General features: G+C 46.4%; 1 protein-coding gene and 1 pseudogene across 2 annotated transcripts; both read right to left on the reverse strand.

Moving 5' to 3' along the window:
* Positions 1-547: 547 nt before the first annotated feature.
* Positions 548-15,632, reverse strand: Asf1b (anti-silencing function 1B histone chaperone). 2 transcript variants are annotated; one of them, XM_057753997.1, is made up of 4 exons: positions 15,252-15,632; positions 5,004-5,119; positions 2,652-2,828; positions 548-1,496 (listed from the first exon to the last, which is right to left on the reverse strand). In XM_057753997.1, exons 1-4 carry the CDS (start codon positions 15,358-15,360, stop codon positions 1,290-1,292), a joined length of 609 nt encoding a protein of 202 aa, XP_057609980.1. In that variant the 5' UTR covers positions 15,361-15,632; the 3' UTR covers positions 548-1,289. The 2 variants fall into 2 exon arrangements, with proteins under 2 accessions (XP_057609980.1, XP_057609981.1); XM_057753998.1 differs by lacking the exon at positions 15,252-15,632 and adding an exon at positions 5,804-5,833.
* LOC130864218 (U6 spliceosomal RNA) lies at positions 6,239-6,339 on the reverse strand (annotated as a pseudogene).
* Positions 15,633-18,525: the final 2,893 nt, after the last annotated feature.

Raw genomic sequence — 18,525 nt, forward strand, 5'->3', positions numbered from 1 at the left:
CTGCCTGCTCTTCCAGAGGACTTGGGTTCAATTCCCAGCTCCCACATGGGGATTCACAACCCTGTATAACTCTAGTTCCAGGGGCTCCAAAGTCCTTCTGACCTCCGCAGATACCAGGCACTCAAGTGGTAACACAGACAACATACAGGCAAACACAGAAATAAAATGTTTTAAGTGGGAGTGGTAGGACACACCTTTAATCCCAGTACTTGAGGCAGAGGCAGGTGGATCGCTGAGTTCGAGGCCAGCCTGGTCTACAGAATGAGTTCGGGACAGCAAGGGCTATGATGAGAAACCTTGTCTCAAAAAAAAAAAAAAAAAAAAAAAAAAAAACCTTTCCCCAGGTGTGGTGCTGCACACTCTTAATCCCAGCACTCCAGAGGCAAAGGCAGGTGAATCTCTGTGAGTTCGAGTCCAGCCTGGTCTTCCAGGCATGTCAGGGAGCAGGGAACATAAATAAAAAGCGGAAGCAATCTAGATGAAGTGCTTTTATTTTTAAACCAAACAAAACTTTTAATATAAAAGCATTTTAACATACACACTGCAATCACAGTAGCATCCGTGTAGCAGCAAGGGGCCCAGGGCTTAGGTAGGGGCAGATGGAGTAGGAGTTTTTCAGGTCAGTCTGCCAAATGCCTCCCAGAATACTGTGTAGCTCATGAGAACATGTCATCAGAGTAAACCCTGATGACTCCATGACACAGGACCTCCAACAAACATACCTATTCTACCCAGGGTAATCCTCTCAGAAAGTCAGGCTCAGTCACGAGATGATAAGGTAGCTGTGACCAAAGTACCCACCAGTCCTCCTTGGCCTGGGGAGCTCACCTTTGGGAGCTCTCTAGTAGTGGTTAGACTAAATGACTAAGACACCCTGGAAGGATGTGGTGATACTGAGTCTGCCTTCTAACCAGTATTCCTTGCCTGAGACCCCAAGAACTGGAGTGGGCAGCAGTGACAGCCTCTGGCCAAAGGCTAGCCAGGCATCGCCCAACAAGCCTCAAGACAGGTGATAGAGAGCTTCTCACAGGAACTGACAGTGTAGAAGGAAAAACAACACAACGAGCATATAAGTAAGTACCTGCTTCTTAGAGGCTGGTGGGTCAGAGTGAGATGATTCTTCTGGACCTGAGGTGAGAGATTGTGGTCCATATTTTCCTGGGGATGACAAGTCTGGAGGCAGTTGGTGACCCCCAAATCCTTGAGATGACCAAGCATGAGGGCCTTAGATCCCCTCCAGGTGTGCAAGGAGACTGGCCATGGTCCTACTGGGACCAGCCTGGCTCCCATCAGATGCAGTCCATGGAGTTCTCCGGGAGGAGGCCTGGGATGCAGGTAGGGAGGCCCAGGCTTTTAAGAGGAGTGCAACTGAAGGGAAGGCCGAAATCCAGACTGGGGTCCTGGTTCTCTATGACCTCCAGCCTGTCTGGGTTGTTGTCCCAGTTGATATGGAATCGGGTCACCCGGGGATTAGAAGCCAAGATGTTTCGCTGAAGCTGGAGCAAGAAGAAGAATGTCAGTCCCTAAGTGTTATCCCTAAAAGGCCAGGATTCCCTCAGACTTTGAGCCCGAAGGATGCTTGTACACTGTGGAGTAGGAACAGGGTCTTCCTTGTCCTGGTTTTGCTTGGCTTTGTTCATTTGTTTCTGGGTTGTTTTGAGAGTCTCAACTATGTAGACAGGGCTAGTCTGGAACTCACAGAGAGATCTGCCTGCTTCCAAATGCTGGGGTTAAAGGTATGCATTACCATGCCTAGCATGATTTTTTAAAAAGTTTTTTGTGAGCCGGGCGGTGGTGGCGCACGCCTTTAATCCCAGCACTCGGGAGGCAGAGGCAGGCAGATCTCTGTGAGTTCGAGGCCAGCCTGGTCTACAAGAGCTAGTTCCAGGACAGGCTCCAAAACCACAGAGAAACCCTGTCTCGAAAAACCAAAAAAAAATAAAAAATAAAAAAAATAAAAAAAAAATAAAAAGTTTTTTGTGTATGGGTGTTTGGCTACATGTATGTCCATGTACCATGTGTGTGCCTGATGCCTTTGGAGGCCAGAAGAGGGCACAGATCCCTCAGAACTGGAGTAAGAACCACCACGTGGGTGGCTAGATGATATGCCACCATGTGGGTGCTGGGATTGAATCTGGGCTCTGAAGAACAGCAAGGTTCTTAACTGCTGAGCCCTCTCTCTGGCTCACTTGATTTTCTTTTTTTAAATATCTTTACTGTATGAATGTCTATTGGTTCCATTTGTGCCTAATCCCCATGTAGGTCAGAAGAGGGCATAGATACCCTGGAACTAGAATTAAAGATGGCTGTGGATGCTAGGAATCAGAACCAATCAAATCAAATCTTAAGAGTAGCCAGTGCTCTTAACCACTGAGTTCTCTCTCTAGTGGCCTCCAGCACTCCCTCCCATGCTCCCCTGGAAACAGGGTCTTACTATGTAGCCTATGTTGGTCTGGAACCCATGCAGATGAGGCTGGCCTCTAATTTATGAGGGCCAGGGTGGTGGGATCACAGTGCACTCCACTTCCCTAGCTCTAGCTTTGATTCTGTTAGGCTTGCCTCAAGAAAAGACTTGCTCTATCCTAGCTCTGGCTCAGATAGCTGTAAAGAACTGGCCCGTCTGAAGCAGGAGGTGCAGAGACAGGCCTTACCTGAGAAAAGTCTGGCTTTGGGGGTGGGTTCTCCCGAAGCTCTGGGTCTGGGTATTCATTGTTGACATAGTAGCCCACACGAATGAACTCTTGTCCATGGTAGGTGCAGGTGATAAGAACCACAGTCACACCCACAGCGTCCATCTCGGGGATGAGAGATGGGTTTGGGGCATCAGCCTGGGGAGACACATTCTAGGCTTTAGCACTGCCAATCAGGACACAAAGACTAACCAAAGAGCTGGGACTAGACAAACTGATCATACAGGCGACTATAAAGAAGAGATCATGAATTTGGCAGCATCATTGTTCAGTATGCATAGTCCTTAGTCCCAGTAATAATAACAATAATAATTAATTCAAAACTACTGAATTTGACTAAGAGACAGGGTGTTCAGGCAAAAAGTGGTATACAGGGGACTGACTGGTCGTGTGGATACGGAGCAACCCCGGCATGCTTGGGTAAGAGCGGTGTTTAGAAAAGGAGGTCTGGTCGCAGGAAGCCAGGCAGGAGTCCTCCTGGAGAGGATAACTAAACCCAGTGACAGAGAACAGAATCACAGATCAGTGTGAGGGAGCAGTTATATTGTACAGAACCGATGCAAATGAAAACACTACACCTAAGCAATCCTAAGCACCTGCCAATGAGCATAGTAACAACGGACTGGACACGGTACCATTTAGAAGTCATAGCCCATCTTCATATTCACTGATTCTGTGTTTACAAATCTGCCAACCTGATACAACTAGAAACTGCAAATCTAACAACTGACACATAAAGAGAAAGGAAAACCTAGTGCTCAGGTTCCAACATGTGACCAAACCAGGGGCTACGTGGCTTTCTTCCACTTTCAATATAGAGTACAAGGACCCTTTGACTGTCTACCTACAGCTAAAATTCAGGAGTTTCATATGGTGAGCTTGGTTTCTGTCTGTCAGAATGTGAACAGCTCTGCTACACAGTCCAGCTACCACAGGATTTTCTCTCTCTTGGTCTAAAAACATAGAGCTTAGCAACCATAAATGGAACCCTCTGGAACCTTTCTTTGCTACATTACCAAAATCCCAGGGCAGAGTACAGACACTAAGTTTACATTCATCATACCTTTACTACACCCCCTTTTATTCTGTCTGTTTGGGCAAAGCCTCACTATGTAGCCTTGGCCGTCCCCGTGCCTGCCTCTACCTCCAGAGTGCTCAGATGAAAGGTGTATCACACCTCGCCTAATTATTTTTTTAACAGCATTTGACTGTGTAGCCTACGCTAGCCTTGGACCTGAAGTAGTCTTTCTTCCTCAGCCTTTCATGTATTGAGATTAAAAACAAATACCACTAAACTCAGCTATACCTTTAGTAGAAATTGAGTACTTACTTGATTCTTCATTATATATGCAAATGTTTAACTCACTGATGCCAAATGATTTATTGAGATATCTTAAAATGTAATCAATGAGCCGGGCAGTGGTGGCGCACGCCTTTAATCCCAGCACTTGGGAGGCAGAGGCAGGCGGATCTCTGTGAGTTCGAGACCAGCCTGGTCTACAAGAGCTAGTTCCAGGACAGGCTCCAAAACCACAGAGAAACCCTGTCTCGAAAAACCAAAAAAAAAAAAAAAAAAAATGTAATCAATGAGTAAAGATTTACATCATACAGTAAAAAATCAAAATAAATAAGATTCCCAAATGCAATGAAGTACTGCTTGTGTAAAAGCAGCTTATGGAGCATCTGTGTTGGGTGATTTAGACATAGGCTAGTGCAACTGGCTGAGCTCATGTGTCAACATTTACTAGCAAGGTATTTGAGACAGGGTCTTGCTGCAGAGCCCAGGTTGGTTCCAAACTGTGTGCTGGGCTTATAGATATGTGCTTAGCTCTGGCTGATAAGCAAGTAACAACAAAACCCCGTAATCCTTGAGGGGAATAGTTCAATATTCACGACTGTGTTCATGGGTTTGGTACACAACACAACTCCTGTGAACAGATAACAAATTAGTGGCCCAGAAGTCACTAAGAGCTGTGACTCAGAGGTGGGGTGAATCCTGAGTAGTGGTCTTTGAAGCATTGCTTTGGTCAGACAGCTCCTGGCAGTCAACCAGGATATATGGCTCAGGCAGGCCTTGAAGTTGTGGTCCTCCTGCCTCAGCATCCCGAGTAGTTGGAACCATTTCCAGTTCAATTTAGGATTTGAACTTAAACCTGACTGCAAAAGCCAGTGTGCTTTCAGGTAAAAAAGGAAGGTTCTAGGCTTGGGTGTGGCTCAGTAGGGGAGTGCATGTCTAGTATGTGTCAGGGCCTGGGCTCCATCTCCAACCTGTAACATTTCTAGAAATCAAGGGCTAAAGTGCAACTTCCTTACCTGAAAGATGAACATATGTCTTCCAGCAGGGACAGGACCCACCAGCACTGAGTCTAGGATCTGATCAAATTCCTCACTCTCAGCTGAGCCCACATAAATGATCTTCCACTCCAGGTCTGCAAGCACATGGGGGGTTGGGAAGTTGAGGACTGAAAATAGCTGGAGAGCAAGGCAAGGGTTTCTTGTTAGTTTCAGCCACATCTCAATGTATGAGAATGTCCAGGGAACTGGTGTGTTTGCTGGGCGTAGGCTCAGGCACCACAGTCCTGAATTTGAGCAAGTGTGAAGCTCTGCTTTAAAGGAGACATTTTCCCTGTGGGGCCTAACTGGACCAGGTGACCTTGACTCTGGCCCTCCAGGGAAACAGGCCTCTCAGTAGTGGAGAGGAACCACATAACATAGGCTGACTCAGGAGTCCTGTGACTACGGCTTGTGGAAGGAGCAGGGAGTTGAGCTACTCAAGGACCCTGGTCTCTGGACAGGAAGCAGCATCTTCTTTCACAGAAGGACTGGTGCCACCAAGTAGAGCAGATCCCTCGACAACTAGGGCAGAGTGGCAGATTCCAATCCAGCAGGAGAGCCAGGTGGCAGAGGAGAAAGGCAAAGCTGCTGGGAGAACCAACCTGTCCCAGAGTTGTCCACGTCTGGCACCAACTCATGCCTACTTGTGCACATCTGTGGGACAGAGGCTCTGCCAGCAAATGGCGTGTGACAGGGCATCCCTCCAACACTGTTCCGTACTCCATCATTAAGGGGGCTCAGTCCTGGAGTAAACCCAAAAAAGATGAAAGAAAAAGTACCTGGAGACCCTTCCATTAATCTCAGGCGAACCCTAGTGCCCACAGCCTCTCGCAGGAGGGCCAAGGTCATGCTAGTACAGAGAAGCTTGGCCTCAGACCCAGAACTTATTTTAGGCTCTTTGAAATTACACAACCCCTAGCACCAGCAGCTGGGAAAAGTTGCACAAGCTGAGATTCACAGGGAGCATGCTCTTGGAAGCTGCTTGGCCTTGGGTCCAGTGTGGCACAGGCACCCAGCACTGGAAGCACACTGACACTAGATCATACTGTGGAAGTTGTCACCTGAGCCACAAAGCCTTCCTAGATACATAAACTCCCTTGTCCCTTTACATTGTCACCTAGGTCCTTCTAGGTGACACCATGCCTGTGGTTCACCAGTGCTCAAACTCTGGCCTCAGCATTTCTGGGAAATTTTATTTCGCTATAACTTTTTCTTTTTTTTTTTGAATGCTCATGAATTTTTGTGTCATCCCTGTGCACGGGCCAAGCTAATCTCTGTATTGTTCCAATTTTAGTATATGTGCTGAAGTAAGCATGCCCTTTCATTTTTTTAAGCTTTATTTTCCTGTGTGCTTTTCCAAAGGTTGTTTTCTTTTTATATGTATGGGTGTTTTGCTTGCATGTCTACTTACCCTTTGGTGCCTCATGCCCATAAAAGCCACAAGATTGTGTCAAGTCTGTTGGAACTGGAGGTACAGATGGTTAACCGCCATGTGGGTACTGGGAACTGAACTGTGTTCTCTGAAAGAGCAATCAGTTTTCTGACTGCAGAACATCTTCCTAGTTGTTCCTAGTTATTCCCTTCTTTGCAGTACTGGGGATGAAACTCAGGGCCTGCACTTGCCAAAATCATGCTGTGTGGCTAAGCCAGGCTCCCAGCCCCATGGATTTAGACAAGAATCAATGTTTCTGGAAGGACAGAAAAGTGTGCTACCCTTGCTCTTACTTGCTAAGATGGCTCTGTTAAACTCTACTTTCTTCAGGCTCCTTTCCCCAAACCCATGGAGTCATATATTCATAGAGTTAGTTAACGTGCTGGAAGGAGGGCTGGCAAAAGGAGTTTGACACAGGACAGTCCTTTGTGCCCCCAAGGCACCTTGACCTTGCTTAGTCTAGGTCAACACTTTTTGGCGAAACCTACTGAAAGAAAAGATGTAGTATATACAGAAAGCAAGTAGACAGTGAAGTCATGGGCCAGACACAGACTCAAGAATTCACAAAAAGCCCACTTAAAATACTGACCAAAAAGTCAAAAGTTGATCAAACCATCTACAAAAACAGATGCCTGAAACAAGAGCCCATAAATTGCAATCATTATAAATTTGACAAAGTTTTATTTTATATTCTCTTTCTTTAAGAGGTAGCATCACACCAGTACAAGCCTTTAATCTCAGCATGTGAGACACAGCTTTAAAGAAAAAGGGTGGCTGGGCGGTGGTGGCGCACGCCTTTAATCCCAGCACTTGGGAGGCAGAGGCAGGCAGATCTCTGTGAGTTCGAGATCAGCCTGGTCTACAAGAGCTAGTTCCAGGACAGGCTCCAAAACCATAGAGAAACCCTGTCTTGAAAAACCAATAAATAAATAAATAAATAAATAAATAAATAAATAAATAAATAAATAAATAAATAAAGGAGGGTGGGCAGCTGGAGAGATGGTTCAGTGGTTAAGAGCACTGACTGCTCTTCCAGAGGACTTGGGTTTAATTTAATTCTCAGCACCCACATGGCCGCTCACAACTGTCTCTAATGCCAAGATTGGACACCCTCACACAGACATACATGGAGACAAAATACGAATGCAAATGAAATAAAAGTAAATAAATTATTTAAAAAAAAAAAAAAAAAAGCCGGGCGGTGGTGGCGCACGCCTTTAATCCCAGCACTCGGGAGGCAGAGGCAGGCGGATCTCTGTGAGTTCGAGACCAGCCTGGTCTACAAGAGCTAGTTCCAGGACAGGCTCCAAAGCCACAGAGAAACCCTGTCTCGAAAAACCAAAAAAAAAAAAAAAAGAAAAAAAAAAAAAAAAAAAAAAAAGACGGGGTTGGAACCTAAGAGATGGTTCTGAAGGTTAAGGCTCTTGCCACAAAACCTAAAGATTCAGCTAAATCCCCAGAAAAGACATGGGGAAAGGAGAGAACTAACCCCAGCAAGGTGACCTCTAACCTCTACATTCCTTAGCACACACATAAACACAACAAATGTAGAAATAAAGGAACAAATGACAGGGTCTTCCTATGTAGTGTGGACTGGTCCAGAGCTCACAATATTCCTGTAAGCCGTCCAAGTATTGGGATAACAAATGTGAACCCATGTGTATCTCTCATTGAATCTGAATCTTGCTGTGTCAGCTGGGCTGGTGGCCGGTCAGTGAGCCCTTGGGCTATACTAACTCTCCCTCCCCAATTTTTACCTGAGTGCAGAACAGTCAAACTCAGGTACACACACAACAGAGAAACTAAGATTTCATTTCAAAATATACTCAGCTTTTAGCACCTGTAGGCTCTATTACCATAAGCTCAAAACAATGACCACAGACAGGAAATACTAGAAAACAATCCAGGGCTGGAGGCATGGCCAAAGGTGTAGTGCTCATCCAGCATTTATGAAGCTTGGGTTCCACCCCCAAACACAAAACAAGTTTGTACTGAACATGAACATATGTAACTTTTCTTTTTCTGTCATTTATTCTCACACTACATATCCCTACCAGACCTGGAACTCAAGAGATCTACCTGCCTCTGCCTCTCGAGTGCTGGAATTAAAGGCGTTTCATTTATTCTCTTAAAAAAACAAAAAAAGGGCTGGAGAGATGGCTCAGCGGTTAAGAACACTGGCTGTTCTTCCAGAGGTCCTGAGTTCAATTCCCAGCAACCACATGGTGGCTCACAACCATCTGTAATGAGATCTGGTGCCTTCTTCTGGCCTGCAGATGCACATGCAGACAAAACACTGTATACATAATAAATGAATAAATAAATCTTTAAAAAAAAACATAGTATAACTGTTATTTCTACAGCACTGACACTAAGAATAACGGCTCAGTAATTGCAGTGCTTTCTGTGTAAGCACATGAAAAGGGCATGGGGCCCCCTATTTAACTCCATCCTTGGTAGGTGGGCATAGGAGACCCCTATAATGAGCAGGCTAGTAAGGTTAGTTACACCATCAAGCACTGGGATTGAAGGACACTGTCTCGATGAATAAGAGAAAAGAACAACTGAAGATTATTGCTGACATCAACCTAGGAACTCCAGTGTTCACAACCTGTCTACTTGCCTCCCCTAAAAAATGGAAAAAGAAAAAAGTCCCTTGTAGATGAACAGTAGTCTATGGGGGGCGGGGCTGGTTGTTGTGACACACACCTGAAGCCCAAGCATTTTGGAGATGCAGGTAGGAGGATCCAGAACTCAAGACTAGACTCCTGTTACACATTAAGTTCAAGATCAACTTAGGCTTAATAGACCCTGCCCAAAAACAAAAAACAAAACAAAACAAAAAAAACAAGAAAGCATACTAATAAACGTCTATGGGAGACTCTGTGTATGTGCGGTTATAAGCAAACACTACACCGTTTTGTAGAAGAATCTTGAGCATCTGTGGGTACTGGGACCTGAAGAGCCTCTGAAGCCAATGGTGAAGACGATTTCTTCAAAAGGAGGTGTGAATCACCAGTCACTCATACAGTATAACCTTATACTGACCAAAACACAGGATTGGATTGTTTTTTTCTTTTTGAGACAAGATCCAACAGTATAAAACAAGCTGGCCTTGAATTCACAAAGATCCTCTTGCTTCTCCCTCTCAGGTACTGGGATTAAAAGTATCCACTATTTTTGTTTTTTAATATGTATGTGATGCATTTACATGCATGTGAATGTGGGTGTGCCCAAGCCATGAGGTCTATATAGATAAAAGGACAACAGTTAAGTGTGGTGCATGTCAGTATAGACAGAGAGCTTTTGGAGATTCTATTGTCTCCACAATATTTACCCACTGAGCCATTTCTGTAGCCCAATTGTTTTGATGCCCTAAGTTTATAATGACCCTGTTAAGATACACCTTTTACTATTTGGGAAAACAAAACCAAAGTTGAAAACATTACAAAAGACATGTCGAAATGATCATAGATTAGCTGAGCTTGTTTCACACAGTACTGGGGACAGAATCCAGTTTCATACATACTAAACAAACATTTCATGAATGACCTACCCTCAGACCATTCCTTTCTTTCCCCTCCTTTGTTTTACTTTGTTTCTTGAAACAGGGTCTCAATGTGTGGCTTTGGCAATCCACCTTCCTCTGATTCCTGAGTGCTGGGATTAAAGATGTTCACCACTATACTCTAGCCTTCTTTGCTTTCTTTCTTTCTTGAGACAGTTTCAGGTAGCGCAGGCTGATGTGGAACTTGCTGTGAAGCTAACGTTGACCTTGAACTCCCAAGCCTCCTTCCCACCTCACCCCTAAGCGCTGGGATTACAGGTAAAGTGCCATCCTTCCTGCTTCTTTGAGACCTGTGCACACTATTCTCTCCTCTCTCTCTCTCTCCTCTCCTCTCTCTCTCTCTCTCTCTCTCTCTCTCTCTCTCTCTCTCTCTCTCTCTCTCTCTCTCTCTCTCTCTTTTGGTTTTTCGAGACAGGGTTTCTCTGTAGCTTTGGTGCCTGTCCCGGAACTAGCTCTTGTAGACCAGGCTGGCCTCGAACTCCCAGAGATCCGCCTGCCTCTGCCTCCCGAGTGCTGGGATTAAAGGCATGTGCCACCATCATAAAGATCAACTTTGGGGCACAAAGTCTGGCTTCTTTCAACTGGTGCCTATTGAAATTTTCAGTTGAAAAAGAGAGAAGCTGGGCCAAACCCACTAAATGTAGATCTGAACCCTTTTCTTTCAGATGCTGAACAGAGGCAAGCACAGGGCTTGGGGCTTTTGGAAATGAAGGTTAGCTAACCAGGGCTGAGGGAATCTGTCAGGTGTCGGCAGACAGTGACAAAATGCGAGGAAACAACTGCACAACCCATAGAAAGGAGGCCAGAGTGTGAGGAACAGAACCATCAGCATAACTTGGGGGGAAGCATCCACCTCTATCTTTTCAAAGGGTCCTGGCTGACAAGAAATTCTATGGTCATTCCTAATATGTTCTACTTCTAAACTAGACTGTTGGGCTGGCAGCACATCTTAATGGCAAAGCCACTGTTTAGCATGTGTGTAGTCCAGGGTTTGATTTCTAGACAAAAACAAGAGATGCCACACAAAGGACTCTTACCCCCTAAATAAAAAAATTTTTTTAAAAAGGAAACAAACAAACAACAACAAAAAATGTTACAAGTAGGACTCAGCATTTAAGAACACTTGCTACTCAAGTCCAGATGGATCAAAGACCTTAACATAAAGCCAGCCACACTGAACCTCATAGAAAAGAAAGTGGAAAGTACACCTGAATGCATTGGCACAGGAACCACTTCCTAAATAGAACCCCAGCAGTACAGACACTGAGAGAAACAATTAATAAATGAGACCTCCTGAAACTGAAAAGCTTCTGTAAAGCAAAGGACATGGTCAACAAAACAAAATGACAGCCTACAGAATGGGAAAAGATCTTCACTAACCCCACATCAGACAGAGGTCTGATCTCCAAAATATACAAAAAACTCAAGAATGTGGACACCAAAGATCACATAATCCAATAAAAAAAAAAAAATGGAGTACAGACCTAAACAGAGAACTCTCAACAGAGGAATCTAAAATGGCTGAAAGACACGTAAGGAAATGTTCAACATCTTAGTCATCAGAGAAATGCAAATCAAAACAACTCTGAGATTCCATCTTACACCTGTAAGAATGGCCAAGATCAGAAACACTAATGACAACTTATGCTGGAGAGGTTGTGGGGTAAAGGGAACACTTCTGCATTGTTGGTGGGAATGCAAGCTGGTACAACCCCTTTGGATGTCAGTGTGGTGATTTCTCAGAAAATTAGGAAACCACCTTCAAGACCCAGTAATACCACTTTTGGGTATATATCCAAAGGATGCTCAATTGTGTCACAAGGACATGTGCTCAACTATGTTCATAGCAGCTTTGTTTGTCATAGCCAGAACCTAAAACAGCCTAAATGCCCCTCGATCGAAGAATGGATAAGGAAAATGTGGTATATTTACACAATGGAGTACTACACAGCAGAAAAAAAAATAACATCTTGAATTTTGCAGGAAAATGGATGGAGCTAGAAAACATTATTTTGAGTGAGGTAAACCAGACACAGAAAGACAATTATCACATATACTCACTCAAAGTGGTTTTTAAACATAAAGCAAAGGAGACAGCCTAAAAACAACAATCCCGGAGAATTTAGACAACAATGTGGACACTAAGAGAGACTTACATAGATCTAATCTACATGGGAAGTAGAAAGTAGAAAAAGACAAGATCTCCTGAGTAAATTGGGAGCATGGAGACCTTGGGGGGAAGGACTGAAGGGAGGAGGGGAGGCAGGAAGGGGAGCAGAGAAAAATGTAGAGCTCAATAAATATCAATAAAAAAAAAAAAGAACACTTGCTACTCTTACAGAGGACTTAAGTTTGATTCCCAGACCCACATGGTAGCTCACAACTGTCTCTATTTCCAGTTCAGGAAATCTTATACCCTCTTCTGGTCTCTGCAGGAACTAGGTGTGCATATAGTATACATACATACATGCACACAAAATACACAAACAAAAAAGACCTACAAGTAAATGTTTTCTTTCATTTTTAGGACTGAAGGAAAGATAAGGGATGTGGGATCTGGCTAGATGTCTCAACAGATAAAATATTTTCTATGAAAGCCTAAGAACTTTAATTTAGGGTGCCAGGGACAACAGCCCTTAGAGCTGGGCAGTGTTGGCACACACCTTTAAAATACCAGCACTCAGGAGGTAGAGGCAGGCAGATCTCTGTGAGTTCAAGGCCAGTCTGGTCTACAAGAGCTAGTTCCAGGATAGGCTCCAAAGTTACAAATAAACCCTGTCTCAAAAAAACCAAAAAACAAATGAGAGAGACAGAAACACAGAGACAGACAGAGAAAGAAATAGCTCAAGGTTTAAATCCAGTATTGCTTTTAAAAACCCTGACTTGATTCCCAACAACTGTGTCAGGAGGCTCAAACTATCATTAGAGAATCAGATGACTCTGCCTTCCAGGGGCTCCCATGTACATACCACCCCCAACACACACACATTCACCCCAAACTGGAAAGAGGTCAGGTGTGGTACATGCCTTTAATTCCAGCACTGGGGAGGCAGAGACAAGCAGACTGAAGATCTTTGGGTTCAAGGAAGCTTGGTCTTATAACAAGCTCAAGGCCAGCCAGAACTACGTAGTGAGATCCTGTTTCAAAATACAAAAGAAAAGAAAACGCCACTACCAAGGAGGAAGAGATGGTGGATCCCTGGTTCACTAGGCAGCCAGCCTAGCAATATTGGAGCTCCAGGTTTTGTAGAGACCCTGTCTCTAAAAGAGGTAGAACAGAGCTGGAGAGACACCCCATGGGGTGCGAGCACTAGCTGCTCTCTTAGAGGCCAGGCATAATGCCCAACACCTGTATGGTGACTCCCCAAATCTCTAACTCCAGTTCCAGAACACTCAGTTCTTTCCTCTGAACTCTCTGGGTTCCAGGCACTCAAGTGGTGCCATAAATATATGTAGACAAAACACACTCACAAATTGAAGAGCAGTTGAGAAAGACCATCTGATGTGTCTCTGGCCCACACCCACAGGCAAATTAAATTCAAAAAATAAATCTAAAAAAAATCGATCTGAACTCAGAACCAAACTTCAATGGTGACATTTCTCCTCACTGTCTGGCTTACGTAGATAAACCACCCTGCTCCTATTAAAACATGACTAGCAGGCTGACTTTAGCCTTGGTGTTCTAATCTTATAAATAAGAAGCAAAGTAATACTAGGTAATGACCATGCAACCATTTTTAAATGCAAAGAACACACTCAGGCTGCCTGAAACCTGCTCTCTCGGCATCTGGGAACTGTGACCCCCTAACGTGTCTCTTCATGGCTTTCAAATAAATCTTATTCCACATTGTTACTCTACCTTTTATTTATTTATTTACACCCTGCCTTGTCCGGACAAGGATTTAACCCAGTTTATTCTTTTTTTTTTTTTTTTTTTTTTTGGTTTTCCCTGTGGTTGTGGAGTCTGTCCTGAAACTAGCTCTTGTAGACCAGGCTGGTCTCGAACTCACAGAGATCCGCCTGCCTCTGCCTCCCGAGTGCTGGGATTAAAGGCATGCGCCACCACCGCCCGGCTAACCCAGTTTATTCTATGGTTAGTCACAAGCAGAGTCCTTTAACCTTAGGGGAAACTAGAGAGAGACTGGCCACTGGCCCACCCCAGGCCCACCCGACAGCAGCTTTAAGCTAACAGGAGTGGCTGGGTTCGTCTGAACACCACCCAGCAGCTGTCCTGAGGCCTGGTGGCCACAACCTAGCCTCTCCGAGCTCTCTCCTCAGCTGCATCTCTTCAACCCTCAGCAGAATCACTGGAGTGCTTCCTCCTGGAAGCAGGATGCGCCTTGCTGTGGAGCTGAGACTCCAAAGGGACCTCATGGCTTATGTGTTCACACTCATCTGAGAGGTCCTCTGCTCTTTGGGGCCCTTGTCCTCTCATCTGGGAGATGACAGCCATGTCTACCTTCATGTCCCGCAGATGAATTAAGTCATTCTGTAAAGATTCACAAAAGCCAGTGACCGCTCCCCAGCCGACTGAAGTTGGACCCCCATCCCTGTTTGGCCAGTCCACCCACTCCCCAGACCAGGTCTGCTCATCAAAAGGGAGGAGGGATTTCTTGAGTCAGCTGGAAGCTGGTAGAAAACTCAGAAGCTGGCAGAGGGCTGCCTGGCTGTGGCACCTCTTACCTGAGTGTTCACTCAATCCCATCACAGGAGCTGGGAGACCAAGTTACCCGCAAAGACCGGAGCCAGAAACTCCCGTCTCTGGGATTTGGGACTAACCTAAGAGGACGCCCCGGTCTCAGCAACAGCAGTTGCTGGGGACTAATCTGGAGTTGTCTGGGGAGGGTATTGCGGGGAGACAAACGGGGTGGAGGAGGTTTGGCCATGGGCAGACAAGGTGACAAGAGGAGGGTCTATGTGGTCTGGAGGAAAAGGGAAGGCGGGTACTCGAGGTTGGGTTTCCATCGGAGAGGACAGATGGGGGAAACCGGCATGAAACTGGAGCCTAGACATAGGGAGGAAGACGAGGCTGCGGTCTCCACAGGTTAAACGGACGCTGACACCGCTACAAAGAAAAAGTGCCAAGGACGAGCAGTGCAGGACAGGGGTGTCACGCCCACCGAGACGTCGGCGTTGGGGCCATGGAGGCGTATCGCCAAAGGGAGACTGGGAGTGGCAAGAACGAGGGCAGCAGGGCTTGGGGTCGCCTGCATAGGCTCAGCCTCACCGTCAGACAGGGCCTCACTGCACTCGAAGCTGATCTCGAACCGGAAGGGGCTGTGGAAAGGACTCGGGTTCTCCAGCACAGCCACATTCAGCACCGACACCTTGGCCATCACCTCGCCAGGGGACCGCAGCTGCAGCGGAGCCTTCTTCGGTGTCCTGCGGAGGCAATGGCGACTCGGGCAGAGATCGGCAAGGCAGCGTCCTCGCCGTGACTCCAACTCTTCTCTCTAAAGAGCTTCTGGGGTCCGCGCGCGGCCTTCAAATAGCCGACTCCACCCTCCAGCCAATCGCCGCTAAAGAACTGTGACGGCGCGAGAGCACCGCCAGCCAATCCTGGGGCGTCTTCCGGCGCGCGCCTCGACCCCCCAGACCAATCAGAGAAGCTCCCTCTTCACGGTACACGGAAGGCGGAATGATAAATCTCCTAGCTTCGTAAAGTGTCCATCCGGAACCAATCCCTAGCGTCTCCGACTCGAATAGCTCGCTCCGGGGTGGGCGGAGTTAGATCGCGGAACTTCTCTCGTCCAATCACAAAGGTTACCGCACCGGCCTGGCCCGCCCCCTCATTCTGCTCTTCCGGTAGACACGCCCCCTAGAGGTCAGCACCGCCAACGGCCGAACGGTGGCGCGCGACTCTCACTTAAGACCGTAGGAAGACCGGTACTAGCTCCCGCGGTGATTGACGGGCGATCAGGGGGCGGGCGTAAGCAGGCTCCCGAACTGTAATTGGCTAATGTCGTGGCTGGGCCGGAGAACTGTGGAAATCTCAGTCCTACACAGCGAGAAAAGCAGAAAGCGGAAGAGTGGCGCTGGCAGCTCTGGCGGCTTTTCCGGGAGCTACCCTGAGCGATTCCCGACTCTGAGGACGGCGGTCGGGGAGACTGTAGCGAAGGCTGTCAACATTTGTGTCACCCCTGAGACAAGATGGCGCGCCGGTGATATGAGATCGAGTCCGGGTCCGAGTCGACCAGGACTAGGGCTTGACTCCGGTGTCTACACAGTGCTATGGCCGGGCGTGGTGGCGCACTCTGGAGGCCGAGGCAGGAGGATCTCTGAGTTTGAAGGACAGCCAGGGCTACACAGAGAAACCCTGTCTCAAGAAAACCAAAACAAAACAGTTAACTGCCACTATTTCACTGTTTATGACGACAGAATGCAACAAACTCATCTTCACTCCATGCCTTCCCGGCTCCCTATATCCTGCCATCGCCTCCTAGGCATACAGCCAGTGGGGACTCAGGCTAGTCACAGACCTTCTGTAGGGTGAAAAAGGACCAAAGAAACTCACCCTGCTCTGGGGAAGGCCTCCCCAAAGTGACAGCTCTGTCCTGGCAGGAGGGGACTTGCTTCTCCAGCCGCTCTAGCTCCAGTGCTCCGGAGTGTAGCAAGTCTGCTCTGCTAGGGCAAGGTTTCCCCAGCCAAAGTGACACAGCCCTGCTCTGCTCTGTGGAAAGAAGGTCCTCACCCACACCTCCTCCAGGAGGTTTATTGGGAGGAAAGGATCCGGGAATGGCTGCCTCTGCCAGGGTAGAAGAAGCGCAGCTAACTGAACCAGCACAAGGCTTATATAGGGCTTCTTAGGAGTGGAGTTTTTCCAGGGAGAGGAGGGATTGGTTAGTTTAGTTGGTCAGGGGCAGAGATGGCTGATTTCAGAGCCAAACTGTGTTTCTTTCACTGACCTTTTTAAAGTTTTTTGGCTCTAGTTTTGGAGCCAGGGCATATTTCTTTCACTGACTCTGGTTCTAGGGACAAAGTGCTTCTTTGGTACTGATTTCAGAGTCAGGGTGCATTTCTTTGAGTCTGGGTTTGGATCTAAAGCATTTCTTTCACTGGCTCGGGTCTCAGAACCAATGTGTTTCCAGAACCAGGGTGTGTTTCTTTCACTGGCTCTGTTTTCAGAGCCAGGGTGGGTTTCTTTGGTTGGCCCTTTTACCCTACATTTTTCCTCCCAATAAATCTCTTGGATAAGGTTTGGATGAAGACCTTCTTTAGCTGGAGCTGAGACAGAGCCGAGCTGGGCAGGGCTGTGACACTTTCGCTGGGGGAAGCCTTCCCCTGGAAGCAAGAGTTGTTACAACGAATTGTTACAGCTTCACTGGGGAAGTCAGAGACCAGCCAGCAGGGCTGTAACACTTTCGCTGGGGAAACCTTCCCCTAGCAGAGCAGAGTTGTTACACTGGAGAATGGAGCTGAGCAGCGGAGCTGTAACAACTTGGTTGGGGAAGCCCTCTCTTGCCCCAGCAGAGCTGTTACACTGGGGAAACCCTCCCTAGAGCAGGGCTGCAAGCTGCTACGCTTACTGTGCCCTGTGCCCTGTGCCCTGGCTCCCGACTGCCAGAGTACGCTTCCACCCGAGCTGTAGCACTCAGTATTCCTTGGCTCCCGAATGCCAGAATCCCTTTCCATCTGACCTGTGACACACCTTTTACTAATCACATCTTTTATTTTTTTAATATTTATTTATTATGTACACAATATTCTGTCTGTGTGCATCTCTACAGGCCAGAAGAGGGCACCAGACCTCTTTACAGATGGGTGTGAGCCACCATGTGGTTGCCGGGAATTGAACTCAGGACCTTTGGAAGAGCAGGCAATGCTCTTAACCACTGAGCCATCTCTCCAGCCCTAATCACATCTTTTTTTTTTTTTTTTTTTTTTTTTTTTTTTTTTTTTGGTTTTTCGAGACAGGGTTTCTCTGTGGTTTTGGAGCCTGTCCTGGAACTAGCTCTTGTAGAGCAGGCTGGTCTCGAACTCACAGAGATCCGCCTGCCTCTGCCTTCCAAGTGCTGGGATTAAAGGCGTGCGCCACCACCGCCCGGCTCCTAATCACATCTTTTAAAGGAAATAAAACAAAGAACAAAAAAACCGGTTGGAGTGGTAGTGTACGCCATTAATCCCAGCACTCAGAAGTCAGAGAAAGGCAAACTTCTGTGAGTTCAGGACCAGCCTACACAGCGAGTTTGGTGAAGTAAATGAATAGATAAATTCATTTTCACACTTGACCAGTGCAAAAAGGTCAAAAATGAAGAAATTGACTTAGTTGTACATTTAACTCAATAGAACAAAAATGATAATTTTAAATATGATCAATATAAAAGTACTAATGAGCTATTCTGTATTCTTTTATTCATTGAAAAATCCTTAGGATCCTGTGTATGTTTCACATTCAAACATGTCTGTAACCTGGCAAGGGAATCTCCACTTTTTTTTTAATATAATTCTTTTTTTTTTTTAAAGATTTTATTTATTATGTATACAACATTCTGCCTCCTTGT

The sequence above is a fragment of the Chionomys nivalis genome, chromosome 21 (genome assembly GCF_950005125.1).
Source record: "Chionomys nivalis chromosome 21, mChiNiv1.1, whole genome shotgun sequence".
Taxonomy (NCBI): Eukaryota; Metazoa; Chordata; class Mammalia; order Rodentia; family Cricetidae; genus Chionomys; species Chionomys nivalis.

Coding starts and splice junctions, on each gene's coding strand:
- Asf1b (XM_057753997.1), bottom strand. CDS start 15,360: ATGGCCAAGGTGTCGGTGCTGAATGTGGCTGTGCTGGAGAACCCGAGT. Junction 5,120..15,251: donor CAGTGAGGCCCTGTCTGACG/GTGAGGCTGAGC, acceptor ATGTGCTTGCAG/ACCTGGAGTGGAAGATCATT. Junction 2,829..5,003: donor GACATATGTTCATCTTTCAG/GTAAGGAAGTTG, acceptor GTGTCTCCCCAG/GCTGATGCCCCAAACCCATC.